This window comes from Limulus polyphemus, unplaced genomic scaffold (genome assembly GCF_000517525.1).
Source record: "Limulus polyphemus unplaced genomic scaffold, Limulus_polyphemus-2.1.2 Scaffold4413, whole genome shotgun sequence".
Classification (NCBI taxonomy): Eukaryota; Metazoa; Arthropoda; class Merostomata; order Xiphosura; family Limulidae; genus Limulus; species Limulus polyphemus.
Genome location: NW_013670023.1, coordinates 11915 through 26545, shown reverse-complemented (window position 1 = coordinate 26545; position 14631 = coordinate 11915). Strand labels below are relative to the sequence as shown.

At 33.3% G+C, this 14631-nt stretch overlaps 1 protein-coding gene across 9 annotated transcripts in view; it reads right to left on the bottom strand.

Moving 5' to 3' along the window:
• The window catches only part of LOC106471105 (protein lin-54 homolog), a 55279-nt gene that overhangs the window by 29905 nt on the left and 10743 nt on the right, over positions 1-14631 (bottom strand). For 8 of the 9 annotated variants that reach the window (XM_013931693.2, XM_022399724.1, XM_022399723.1 and 5 more), the window contains exons 2-4: positions 8979-9799; positions 5266-5478; positions 4826-5033 (exon numbers count right to left, since the gene is read on the bottom strand). In XM_013931693.2, coding sequence (XP_013787147.2) covers positions 4826-5033; positions 5266-5478; positions 8979-9635 — 1078 coding nt within the window. In that variant the 5' untranslated portion in view covers positions 9636-9799. The remainder of the gene's footprint in view (positions 1-4825; positions 5034-5265; positions 5479-8978; positions 9800-14631) is intronic. The other variant, XM_022399725.1, reaches the window with a different exon arrangement.

The following is a 14631-nucleotide window of genomic DNA, read 5'->3' as shown; positions in this document are numbered from 1 at the left end:
ACCAATTTTCAGTGGGGAGGCAAGGGTGGGAAGTGTGAAAGGAGATAAGTACCTAGCCGGAAATACATTTTCAGTACAGAAAAATTATAACTTCCGATATGGTACATTACCTCTTCTCACATAAATTGCTAGAATCCCATATCAAGGGAAAGAAAGAAGCATCCAAATCATACATTATTTATTAAACTCAATCCCAGAAAACATAAAAGTGGGTAAGATTAAAGGATGTGCCACTAGGTGCAGAGTGGCTAGAGTGTGATGGACCATACATGGCAAGTCAACTACATCCAAAACCCATGCCATTAAAATCTGACATCCATGCAGAGATAGGAAAGAGGATCATACCATCGGTAAGTCGACTTCAATCTGAAACTACCAGGAACTGACATCCAAGTTAGGGTAGAAAAGAGGACCATACCAGTGACAAGTCTGCTACAATCCAAAATCCAGCCATCTGGTAGGGGTAGGAAAGAGGATCATACAGTCTTTACCTCAAGTTCATGAGACTGGAAGTAATCTCATACCCCCTGACCCATGAATGGGCACATGATAACAATGTGAGAAATTGAATGATTGATCCAGCAACCTGACATCAAAAAGATGTCTGCATAATTTAAACTATCTCACTCAAATATATAATGACCAGTAACATCCTCAGAATAATAACCATTGAGGGGTAGCATAATGGGAAGAACTGTAGTAATCTGCAAATACCTTCACCATGACCCATAACACATAGACCAGTTGAGAAAAAGAACTGACCGTAAGACCCTATTAGCGGAGGAAAGTAGACAAACACCCTAAAAGCAAAGAATCCACATGTGCAGGGAACAAAATGAAGATGACAAACACCCAAACATGGATGGAAAGAGGAGGTATCCCACGAAAATCCCTAAATATAAGTGGAACACTGAAGAAAGGAGATGGAAGGTAAATGTTAACTGTAGGAGTGTTGATATGGTAAAACGTAGTTAAAAAACTAGGTAGTGGATAAAATGGATAGGATTAACAGAGATGTGAATAACATAAAATCAGGAAGAAAATCTACCTGATGGTAAGATAAAGCAAAAAGAATTAAAGCCTGTATAGGCTAGGCTTGCAAGTACCCACTGAGAAGAGGAATATACTAGTGAAATGTGTCTTAAACAAAAATAAATGAGATAGGCCTTGCAAACTCAGCAGTTGAGGCCTGGAAGGCAATCCATGATAAGGTGGAGGAAAACTGACAAAATCTAGGTCATCTGAAAATGGGTTCAACTGTTACAGGAGGAAGGCGAGCAACACTAGGAGCAGGTATGGTGGACCCTGGCCCCCAGATGCCATCACAAATGAAATTAATGGTAAGAAGTACAAACTATAGAGAAAGACGAAAATTAAATTGTCGGTATAGTGGAAAATATTAAGAAATTATGTAGTGAAATAAACATATGTATGTGATGTTATATGTTGAAGAAAAGATATTTAACCTAACTATTGATTAACCCATAAATAGAACCATGGATAAATTGAAAATAACAGACACTTTGTAAGCCGAATCGAACAAGATATTTAACCTAATTATTTATTAACCCAAAAGAAGAACTACAGGTAAACCAGAAATAACAAAAACTTGTGAAGCCAAATTGAAAAGTACAGAACAAAAGGTATTACTAAGCACTAAAATAAAAAGTTAACTACTGAAAAATTATTCAAAAACCATAACAGTAGAACATCTTATCTTTCCAAAATCTGCGGACTGTATTTCAACATGTGGGACCCCAAACTCGAGGTGAGGCCTAACAAAAGTCAGTTCACAGGATGACCAATCTCCTCATGAAGTAAAGCCAAAACTTTTCTTGCAGAGTACTACGACCTGAAGCCTGTGTAAATGTGCTAATAGAACATATAACCTCCAAAGTGTTAACGTAGAATTCATAATGCAAAATGAATAACCTAACACAACTATGTTAGCAGAAACAAATAAAAAAATTTTGTAATGAAACATAATTGGTTAAAAATATAAAATAATTCGACCTCGGAATAGCTCAAGTTAAAAATACCGTTACTGTATAATAAAGAGTAAACTTGTTCAGAGAAATTGATACACAAATATGGAAAAAAATTAAAATAAAACACTTGAATAGAGCCCAAACTAAACGTTATAACACGAGTACTGCCAAATGAGAAGTGATTGTTCTGTAGAATTAAATGGAGGGAGTCACATGCATCAAGAGTGTGTGTAGTGCTCTTATTGGTGGAGAGTTGTCACATGATAATTTGCATGCAAGACGCATTGGAATTAGTCAATTCCAGAAGGGTGGGAGTTTCAAGGCTTGTGGTGTGTGGAAAAATTGTTGCATATAGAGAGCAGAACTGAACGAAAATAGCTATTTAAATAACGTTTTTCAATTTACAATAACTAAGTGAATTTATCATCAATTGAAAATTCAAACCAAAAACATTAACTTCCATATCACTTAGAAATTGTATTGGTACCAGAAGTTAAAGCTGTATTTCAACTGGAATATCTTTTCTTGTAATTACAAATGGCATCTTAAAAGGTTATTTCTTAAATACTACAAACCAAAGCTTCTGAAAGCATATTCTACTCCAGCCTAAGGGAATGATGTCACTGATACAATGGTAATGCTGATTGAAATGTTTGGAATTTGTGTATGTGTTTATAGAAGAGATATGACTGTTGAAAATGTTCTCTAAAAAAACTTTCATATTTGTCCAACTGATTAATTTTTTTAAATTGCACAAGTTTGCTAGTGTTGTGTATAAATAATCTTCAAGTGTTTTAGTGGTTTTGAATGCACTTGTCAAAAAAAAAGTATCAGTAGATTCCATGGACTTGCAAATCTGTGAAGTTCAATTAACTTAGTATAAATTAAAATATGTTTGAAATATTTAATTATTCAAGGAGGAAATAATGTGAATTTCAAAAAATGTTTTAAAAATTTAGGTGCTTGAGTAAATGGAAATATTTTTATAGAATACAAGATGTTTTTTTATTTAAATAAACAGACGGAAACAAGAAGAATTCTGTCTGATTCATTAGTATTGTTGGTTTTTAGAGCAATGTCATATCAAGTGTTCTTAAGTTTATTCAATCTGTCCATTAATTCAACTCTTCACAATCTCCTTGTACCTTGGTTTGTTTTAGTCTCTGGAGTTTCTGCAACCCAAATCTTGAATATAAAGCACTTTACTGAAATTGATATTCTACTTAGTAAGAGAAAGATGGTAGCCTTTTGTGGTCTCTCAGATGTTTTTTTGTACAAGTTAGTGTGTAGGTTTTTTTGTTTCTTTAAAAAGAGACAATAACATTAAAGAAATTCATTCAATAGAGTAATAACCTAGGGTAAACTTGAAAATTTTTGAGGAAGAATTTGTCATAAGATTCAAAATGATTCAGTACTGGCTATCCAAATAAGTAAATTGTCATCAATTGTATAGCATTTCTTCTAGTCACGGAATTGCTTTGTTGTTACCTATTACTTTTAACTCAAGACCACTCATGTATTCTAAGTATAATTCCCAGCATTCCAACTCAAGAATAACTTAAGATAAGTGTTTCATGAAGTTCCTATTGTTTTCTTCTAGAAGAACAAATATCTCAAAGATACTGTAGTTCATGTTAAAGTTAATTACACTTCATCACAGAATGGTTGTCACCTTTGTAATAAAGCGGGTTCATGAAAAATACCAGTTTTTTTTTCAGTTACATACAATCAAAACCCACTTTAAAATTACAAAGGAAATTACTTGCACAACATTATTTACTTCACAGTGTAAACAGATTAGCCATCAGTAACTTGGATAAACACAAACTATTCAACAACCATAAATATTTTATCAACACTAAAAATGACCTTTTCTCTGCTCAAAATTTTGACCAGCATGAATATTTGACCAGTTAGGTATCCAAACTGATTATATAACTAAAGCAGATAAAAGAAACAGAGGCCTTTGTCACTTTGAATACTATTCCATTTATCTCTGTAGAACTAATCTTTAGTCTAGAATCAATGATCTTTGATCTTTAATTAGTTCTCTGTCAAATAAAATTAGATTTTGTTTTCACACATTTAACTTATTTTTACATAAAAGATGTCTGTTTTATTTAATTTATCTTTTACTAATTTCAATTTTTTCTTATTAATAATTTAAATTAATTTCCTATCAGACTGATTATTTTTTTTATCTTTTATTTACCTAATTATTCTCATTCACCTCTTTGTAATCTTTATTTCTGTACCCTTTTTTGTGTTATGTTATTAGCACCCCCTTTTATTAGTTTCCACATCATTAACTTTTGCATTTTTTGTTTCTCCAGTTCTGCCAATTACTAATAGCTATGGTTACACAATTTTTTAATCTATTCCTGTTTTTTCATACACTAAAAATCTGACACACATGAAACTTTCCCAATGGAAGACAACTAAACACTTTTGTGATGTCATGATGATCTGCTATAGATACATGACATCAATGAAAATCACTTGACTATCTTTCGCAGTTTACACTACCTACTAATACAAGATGAATGGTCATCAATGATTTTGTAAAAATAAGTTGGTATTCAACATATTCTTTTAAACCAGAGACAGTTGGAAAAGAGCACTGTTGATTATGCTATTAGTTGAATGATGGTAAAAATCAGATATGTATATTATATTGCTTCAGTTTCATAGATCAATTTATTTATACTATGTTTTAAACTATTTCAAAATGTATTTAGCAGTAAACAGTATTTCTGTAAAACTGTTCTGGGTAAAAACAGTGCTTAACCACACTTGTTACACTGCGAAGTAATGAGTGAGTTAAGAATTTAAATTACCAGTCAAGTTCTGGGAATTTGTGGCAGAAACTAGTTGCACACATGAATATCTGTTTGTGGGAAGCTGGAGAGGCAGAACTGAAGCAGATGTGGGCACTCTTGGTGTGATCTGTTTAGTAATGAGACTTCTTTGGGAAGATGAACTTGGTGCAACAAGTCTAAACTGACTCTGTGGCATTGTACTCGGTGCTGATGATTTTAAAGTGGTCTGAAAAATATAAGAAAATACAATCCTTTACAATTTGAAAACCCCACCATATGAAGACATTAACAATTTTCATTATTGAAAGTTAATAATGCGTACTAATAAATAAAAAAATCTTCATTTGAGACTTTAAATTGTATTTAAATATTTAGCTTTCTTCATTGAGAAATATGTTTTATAGAATTTATATAATACATACAATTCCTTACATAACAATTTAAAAAATTACACGTACAAAAACTACAGGTTTAAGCATGATTTTTTGAGGTGAGTTTGGCACCAAAGATTGTTTGGATATAAATAATTCAGCCTTAGAGGTTGTAGATTCATGAGCAATAATTATTTTAGAATTATTCACTGCAGTATCAGCAGGAGCAATTTTCTGAGGAAGCCTTGGCACAGACATTGGAATCACTGCATTCTTTGAAGGGGACAGCATATACACCACCTATAATAAAATATTGTGAATATTTATAAAATATTTGCGAAATAAAACATAATGCAACAATAAATTAATTTATAAAGATTTCTAGAATACAGAAAACTGTTTAATAATTACCTTAATAATAAATCTACAGATTAACTATTAACAGAGAATTTATACAGTGGGTTTACATCTTTTGACAGCATATACATTTTGTGTTCTTTTCCTCTCAAAAACCAGGCATCTTGATCTTAAGAATAAAAATAGGACACAAGTGCAACTTTTAAACAGAAAGTAATCATTTCAAATTTAAATTATATGCATCACCAAACACGGTTACAGCACACAGTCTTGCATCACTTGTTTGTAATCTCTTATTAACCAAAATCTCAAAAGTAAGATTATAGTGTTACTATGCACCCTCATCAAGATAAACCACATTTTAACACAGATGATGGAGTACTGTCAAGGTTAGAAACAAACATAAATTAAAAAGAAAAAATATTGTTTAAAATGCTAACATATTTAATAATGCTTGACAATGTTTACCTACTCACTGCTAATAATGGGAATAATTCCACAATAAATAAGATATATTCATAGCAGTACAAGTTTATCTTTTAAGACTTTTTACATGATGTTCTGGAAATGGCACAAATACAGTTACAAAAAAAAAGTTACTAAATATTCTGAGGAGTATAAGAATTAGGAAATGCTAGGTTGACAGAAGCACATTTGCAATGGCTAGTGTATTTTTGTGACCAAAAAATAGCTAAAATCTGTTAACCTAAGTTGGCTCAAAATAACCATCTACACTTTATGTACCTTTGAAAGATTAAATTTCTTAATAAAATAATGAAATACACCTTTAAATTGAACACATTATATATATAAATAGGTCACAAACTATCGATTACATTAATTGTTAATAGGTGATTACATCAGCACTATAAAACAATAATGAATTACATGTCGCATTACTGTTATCCGTCCAGGTTGTCAACTTATTGTCCTAATGGATAATATCTGTGGTAATAGCACCCAAGTGCATTGTGCATATCCCATCTATCAGACAAAATCCAAATGCTGATGTCAATCTAGTCGATTGTCATGGAAAAAATCAAATAAAGAATACGAAGCTGAGTGCTTACACCAATAACATCTCAACTTCTACTGCCTTTTAGTATCTACAGCCAGTTTTGGGAAGGCAGTTACCCTTAAATTTCTTACAGTAGAAGTGAACTGAAATGAAGCCATCCAGAAAGGGAAGAAGAACAGGGGTTCTAGGGTATAAACTGACAATGACAGGGACCCTGAAAGGGAGAAGTGCATGATAGGTATCATTGCACAGCCTATCCGGGTCCAAAAAAATGTAAGAGTTAGAGATAAAAGAATGAGATATAGGAGGGAAAGTGTGGTTACCTTCCCAAGCAGCAGAAGTCATGGAAAGGAAAGACCAGTCTGGGTAGGGGAAAATGTAAGTGTGGAAGAAGAGGGTATGAAAAGAACTGGTTACAGATGTCTGAACAATGGTGACCATAAGCAGGAAGGAGGAGGAAAAAAGTCTCGAAAGAAACGTTGTATAAAAAGTAAAAAGCCAACGGCTCAAACATGTCACATGTGAGAGCATGCAAAACTACAATAAGTTCCCAGTTGGACATGGAAGTCAGGCGAGAAGGTCGGTGAAGAAAGAGTAGAAAAGATTGGAGAATACTAGGGATAAAAACACCCAGTGGTACAAAGAAAGGCAAAAGGTAGTGGATAATGCTACCCAAAAACCAGCAATGGTGAAAACTGACAAAACAATGTCAAACAACTAAGTACAAAATGTAAAAAGGTGGTCAACAGTGGGAGAGACAGAAGGAAAAGGAGCAAATGGACCAACAACAACGGACATGCCACTTACATTGATAGACAAGAAAATGGAAGGGTGAGAGGAATGTGTCAAGTAAAATACAAAAAGGAAAAAGAAATTCTCCAACCAGAAATGTGGAATGACCAGAAAACAACTGAGATGAGAGGTCAATTACTAGACAGTCTCCCATCTTCGTTGGGCCACAAAGAGATGAGAATAAAATCCCAGAGAAAAGCAATGTGCACTCTCGATGCCATTTGGCCAAAAGATCTGACACAACCTCCTCAAGAGACTGAAGATAGACAGGATCAGAGGGAGGAGAAAAGGATGCAGAAAGTGGGTAGAGAAGTAGAGAGACAGACCATGGGTGAGGACTTGAAGAACCAATATTTGGTAGAAAACTGTGACCAATGTTTTACAAACTGAGACAGATGACTACCTACAAGTCCCAAACCAACAAGATAGTCACTGACAAGACGTGAGACAGACTTTATGGCAGGCAGTGGGAGAGACAGGAAGAGAAGGAAGGTCTGGAAGGTGAAGGGTAGACTGACCTGGTTGAGGAACAGGAGTTGAAAGGCAAGGTTGAAAGAGGTGAGAAACCAAAGAAAGGAACGAGGACTGGTGCACGGGTCTCTAGTGCATCAGGAAAACCACCAGACAACATGGCAAGAAAGAGCCTGACAAAGATCACTCAGACAGGATAATGGGTAGGCATATGTTTGTATGGAGTGTGTCCCTACCTAATAAGTAAGCAGGGATAGAGCAGAAGAAGTGGTACAGGCCATAATGGTAAAAAGAATGGATTGAAATTCCCTTGAAAACTCACCTGGAAAGAGAAGTAATGAAGGGTGATGAGAAAAAGACAAAGATGTGAAAAATTGAGCAATGACAAGCAAAACAGAAGTTAAGGGTTTTGCTCTCCAAGCAGGTAATAGAGATTCCAAAGATCGAGAATCAAGAAAGGAAAAAAAAATGACTATGCCAGGACATAAGAATCAGAAAGATGAAGAGGATGAGGCATATGGTGACAGTTAAAAAGCTGTTAAAGGAAGGAGTCAGAATGAACCCAAATGTCAGATGCAGGGGGAAAGACCAAATAATCATAAGGATTAGGGTCATGTAGCAAACATGAAGAACCATAAAGCACAGGTGAAACAGGAAGGAACATTCCTGAGAGATCAAGTCCTGATAGTTCTGAAGGCTAAAAACTTTCTTTGACTGGCAGAGAAGGGAATAGACAATCAAATTCATCTTCCTCCTTTTCAAACTCAAAATGAGGGGGAAAGGAGTGTTGGAAGAATGAATGAGAACAAAATGCCTAGTATGCACAATGGACCTCAAAAATTTTGCACAAGAATCATGACATCCTCCTCAGTCAACAATCCTCCCCTCAATGCTATAGTAGAGATACAGTCTGTGTGAGTAATATCACCATTCAAACAGAACAAAGTAGAAGCCACTGTCACTTGAGAATTTATTACGATAAAGCTGTGAAGACAAAAGCTAAAGTATAACAAAAAAAAGTTTTGTTAATGAAACCAAGTATCGTCAATTTGAAGCCAGACAAACACTGAACACATATACGTTAAATGGACACTAAAGACAATACTTAAGTACTTTTAGATCCTTACAGTTGCAAGCTTAATAAATGTAAACTGTTTCTCACCTGCTTATTTGGACTTTTTTGAACTGTTTGAAGAACCTGAGTAGAAAAACTAGTGGATTTTTGCTTAGTAAGAGGAACCATTTTGGCAGGACTTCCACCCAACAACACAGTTTGAGAAGATATTGGCAGGTGTTGGCTTGATGGAACCAACATTTCTGTTGGAATCCCTAGGTTTATTTCCTTTTCTGCTAATGCACCTGTCTGCTGAGCTGACCCAATGCTGCTTAGAAAATCTTTGCTAATCACTTGTACACTTTCCTTATTGGAACTTAACTGTTTTACATTACTAATGGACTGCATACTTAAACCGAGAGATTGTGTAAAGACAATCTTAACATTGGAATTACTCAATGATGTTGAATTAACATTTTGATCAGTAGTTCCAAAGCTCTCTGTGATATTCACTGAAGAACTATCATCAGATAATGTTACAATGCTATTAGGAGGTCTTTGAACAAAAATAACCTGTTGCTTGCTAGATAAAGCAGACATACTCTTCTCTTCATCAGGAACTGTAACTGTTTTTGCCATGATACATGTACTACTATTTTTGTTCCTATAAGAAATCACTCTTGCATCACTCTGTTGCATAGATATTTTAGCAGTATACAAGTTGCCGTCATCAACCTTTACTGTACCTGATAATTCAATAATCATCACAGTTTCTAAGAGCTGGGTAAGTTAGTCATTTAGTAGCATGTGAATAAATCCATTAGGATTTTTATAAGCTGTTTTTTCTAAAAACAAAACTCAAACAACTGGAGAAGAAAATGTGCATTAGGTGGCATGTCTATCTCCTTATATCATCTGGCATTTGCTGTCTGAAATATAAAATATAATGGTTTATAGACAAGTAATATACAAATTATTGACAGAATAAAAGAAGTAACTGCTATTTCCTTTATGTGTACATGTGCTTTAACTGATAATATGATTTTGTTACTTTAATATTCAACCCTATCAAGTGGTAAATGGCTTATTGGTACTTTATCTGAAAACCTCTGTATTTCTTAAAAATTAAAATTCATGATTTACATTAAAAAATAGAATTTTTTATTTACAACTTTAGCAGATGCTATTAAACTTGTTATACTAGGTTTTACTACATGTGCATGACACATCTAGTCTTGTGTTTTTTCAGTTTAGTAATTTATATAGTAAAATAGATTATGTTAAAAAAGAAAATTATTACACCACAACTGATTATTGTTCAGACCAATATGTACGAAACTTGTGTTGCTTCAAAACTTTATTTTCATTGTTCAGTGTTCACCCTATAACCACATATGCTACAAAAGTAACAGAACACAGTAGATGTAGCTGACACAGAAGCTCGTCTGAGTTAAATACTTTGCAAAATCACATTTTATTAAAAAAAAGGGAAATATTTAGATACAGTTTCAAAAATGGTTGAAATACATAATGGAAAATAATAAAATAATATCGAAAAATCAATAAACCAAAAGACACACAAGGTGTTAGAAATGGGTATTGTGAATAACCCTAAAGCAAGAAATTTCTTTGGTCATTTAATAAAACAATCTATCTGAATGGAAAAGAAAATTGAGTACAAGTGTCAATATCAAAACATACCTTAGGAACACTAATAAAAGAACAAGCTATGTACTATACCACAAGCTTTTGCCTGGAAACTATTCACTACCTAAACAATGAAAAAAAAACATATAAAAAGTCTCCACAGTAAAGCACACACAGTTTTTAAGAGTAATCCTAAGTGATCCATCTAAAACCCATAACAGATGAGACACTGAATAGAAACTATCTGTGAAATAACATCAATGAACATAAACATTCAACCAATTCAATAAATGCTATGGCTTTTCACACATCTAATAATAGTAAATATGTATTGTAAAGGCCAGTGAAAGTGTGTACAGTTCAAAATAAAAGAATAATATATAAATCAGAGCTGAGCCTACATAGATTTCTTTCCATCAGGAAAAAAAACCAGGTGAGAACCACTTGCCTAAAAGCATCACATGTGCATCAGTAATCTGTGTAGGTGGTGAATATATGTAAACAAAAAATGTTAAAATCCTGAAGAACAATTAACATCTAAGCTTTTAAAAGATAGACCTTTCTTCATCAGGGTCCCTAATTAAGAAAGATCTACACCTTTTCAAAACACTAGTATAAGGTTTTTTATTTTTGTCTGATTTTTTTAAACTCTGTTTTCCTAACATTATAAGTGTTAGCAAAGGTGTATGAAGGAATTCTACTTGCCAAGCAAGAGACAGTGAGATGTTCAAGTATAAAACTTCTAGTACATTTAAAATTTTAAAAGGGAAGTCTGCAGTATATAGGAATGTTGAATATACCATTTCTTTTCCTTTTCTAGTTGACAAGTTAATGTGTCTTGTTCACCAAAAATGTTCAAATTTTTTAGGTTTTGAAGAGATTTGACTAAATTAGTGTAGTTTAACTTACAAACAGTCCTTAGTCATTCTCCCTTTGGTATAACAAGCATTTTTTCATGGAAGAAATTGCTGATGTATACTTAATTGAAATACACTACATATGTAAGTACTGATCTTAATCATTTACGAGTCTTGTGATACCTTCAGGACATATCCTCCCTGTAAACTTTTCAGATAATGCTAATATATTAGGTATATAATCACTGTACTCTTTCAGACAAAACAGTTTATCACAGCATACCTTGAGAACAAGACAGTGAATTTGATAATCTCATTTTGTGACCAGAAGGTACCACCAATTGTATAGTGCACTCATCACCTTTGATTATTTTTTATTCTAATAAGGATTATATTGCACTTTCTTTATATAATGTCAGTCTCATTCTTTCTTCAACTCAATCACTGTACGTAATTGATAATACCCCAAGTACATCCCATGACAGAAAATCAGATATTTTTCAATGAATGTTTCTAACATTATGAATATGTACTAAGAAGATGAACTATTCATGCATAGAAACAAACAAACCAATACACAGCACAGTAGTTTATAAGGCTCATAACACTAACAAGAAGACAGATATGGTAGATTAATCAATGTATACACACAAGTCATGTTTCCTAGTACTTAGAGCCTCGAGGAAGAAGGCATGATCTGGATAGAGAAAATGAAAATATTGTTAGAATAATGTCCTTAATATTTCCATTAGGAATAAGTTGAGTGCTAAAGAGATGAAATAAGCCTTCTGAAAAAATGCTCAAAATTAACAGTCACATAAGTTGAACTCATACAAAGAAAGAATATTTCAATACAAGTTTAACATTTTAACCAAGCAACAACCAACATTTCAAAGTTAGCTGTATCCTGACAAACTTGAAACCACAAGGTAGGTGGAAATGTATTTTGGGGGATGAGGGAGAAGCTTGGTATTCTAAGAAAAACATACTAACAAAATAAAATTAAAGATGCCACACAAGAAGATTATATCAAGAAAAATTACATTAATTCCACACATACAATTAGATTAGAATAATGAATTATAGTTAATCAAAGGTCTCGTGAAAAAACAGGAAGGACTTCACAAGAGTTTCCCACTGTTATTTAAAATACCCACAGATGTGATTAAGAGTAATGTAAAAATAGATCCAGTGAAAGATCATTCATCAATTTTGTTGGTAATCTGGATCTGAAGACCAATAAACTGAGTTTGACAATCAGATATGTGGAAAAGTAATTCAAGAACAGTAGTTTCCAAATTTTAACATAAATACTAGATCACTAAAATGTGCAGAAAGAGCACCATGGAAAGAGTCTTGTCTGAACATAATAGCTTATATACCGGGATGTTTGAAACTCTTGGAAGAACATAATATGCCAGTTCTGTCTGTCTATATATGATCTATATGTGCTGTGAAATGGTGCCATATGATAAAAGAACCATATATTCTGAAAATATTTTGAAGTAGCCATATATGGATAGTAATCCCAAGTGATAAATTCCCACCTCATCCATCACTCTTAAGTAAACTCTGGTAGTAAGAACCAAGGACACACACTGCAAACCAGTGATGCTTATAATGCTTCATTTCATTTTGAAAGATTACAAAAATAGATATAGAACACATGCATTTCAGGTACATTAACCTCATTCTGGAACAATCACACAGTACAGCTTCCTAGAAAGAAAGATGGTATTTGTGGTTGACTGGTTATTCCTGTAATGTATCATTCTAAAAGAGGGTTCCAGTATGACAAAAGAAACTTTGTTGGGAATGGTAGGGCATCAGAAAAAATTAGCTGATTGCCTGGATATTTCTGGAATGTAGAAGATGAGAGAGAAATAATTTGGCTGATTGACTGGAAACTAGTGGGAGAAGTGACATGATGAGTAGATAAGTCTCTTTAAGAGATGGCCAAAGCATCAAGGTTAGTATAAAAACAACAGATCTCCAATAGTATGTCTATGTAAAAGAAAACATTTTCTGAAGCACCCAGGTCACCTTAGCTGAATCCCTATACGGCAACTCTAGTGTCAGCAAGTCATATTTCACACACTGTATCAAATGGTGCTTAGTACACAGTTTAAAGCCAAATTGTGATTGTGTACTAATAAGTGTGATTGTTTAAACCTTAAATATGTGACTTCCATACAAGTGCTTTCAACAGTATAAATTTGATATCTAAAAAAAAATTATTGACAGGTTTTCTTACTTCAAAGATAATAACAACAAACCTGTCTTGGGCAAACAGGAAAATTATCTCTATCAATATTGAAGGGTACTCAAGATAAATGATATATTGTGAAAAATTTATATACAACTTCAGCACATGGTTATCCAAATCACCACATTTTGTACCAAAATATAAAAGGTTTAAACAAAAATGCTCCTGATAATGGGAGAACAGAACTATTATATTAAATCTAATAAATACAGAATGCACAATACCATATTACTACATACAAAATGGAGGTCAGTCTCAAGAGCAGAACTTGAAACTACAGTTCTACCTTGCTGGAACTATACACGTATGTACTTCTTACTGAATCAAAGAACTGAGATTTAAAAATAAGCATTCAGAATGCTTTATATGGGTACAGTCAGAAAAGTTTTGGTTATTGTTTCTGCACCAGACAAATTCAAATATTGTTCACAGAAGAATCTACTGGTACGAAAAAAAAGCCAAAACTTCTTAATGGCACATTAAGTATCAGCAAAAAAAAATGGAAGTTGCTAAAATGTATAAAAAGCAACCTCCACCTCAAGTGCACATTACAAACAGTATAAAAAATATAAAGTAACATCATACAAAATATTCACAATGAATCAAGAAATCTTGATTCCACTTCAAAAGGACAATATGATGGAAAGGTTGCTTTATAAAAATGTTTGATGTTTTAGTTCACTGTGACCACCAAAAAAACTTTGAAAGCTAACCAAATCTTTTCCAACGTGATGGGGAAGTTGCATAACTTCCAGAACAGCATTTCTAATGATAATCCACAACATAAGACAATCTTGATGTAAAGAAAACCAATGCTTAGAAACAATCTTACTGCCTGCAGAAAACTTTTTTTTCACAGTAGCTGAGCTATTCTGTTAAAAGCTTAGCTGAAAATAACAGCCAAATTTAACTTCATGGTGATTGTCAATGAAGAAACAGGATCCCTTTCCTGTTCACAGGAGAAATTGAAGGTAACAACATGGGATCAGAA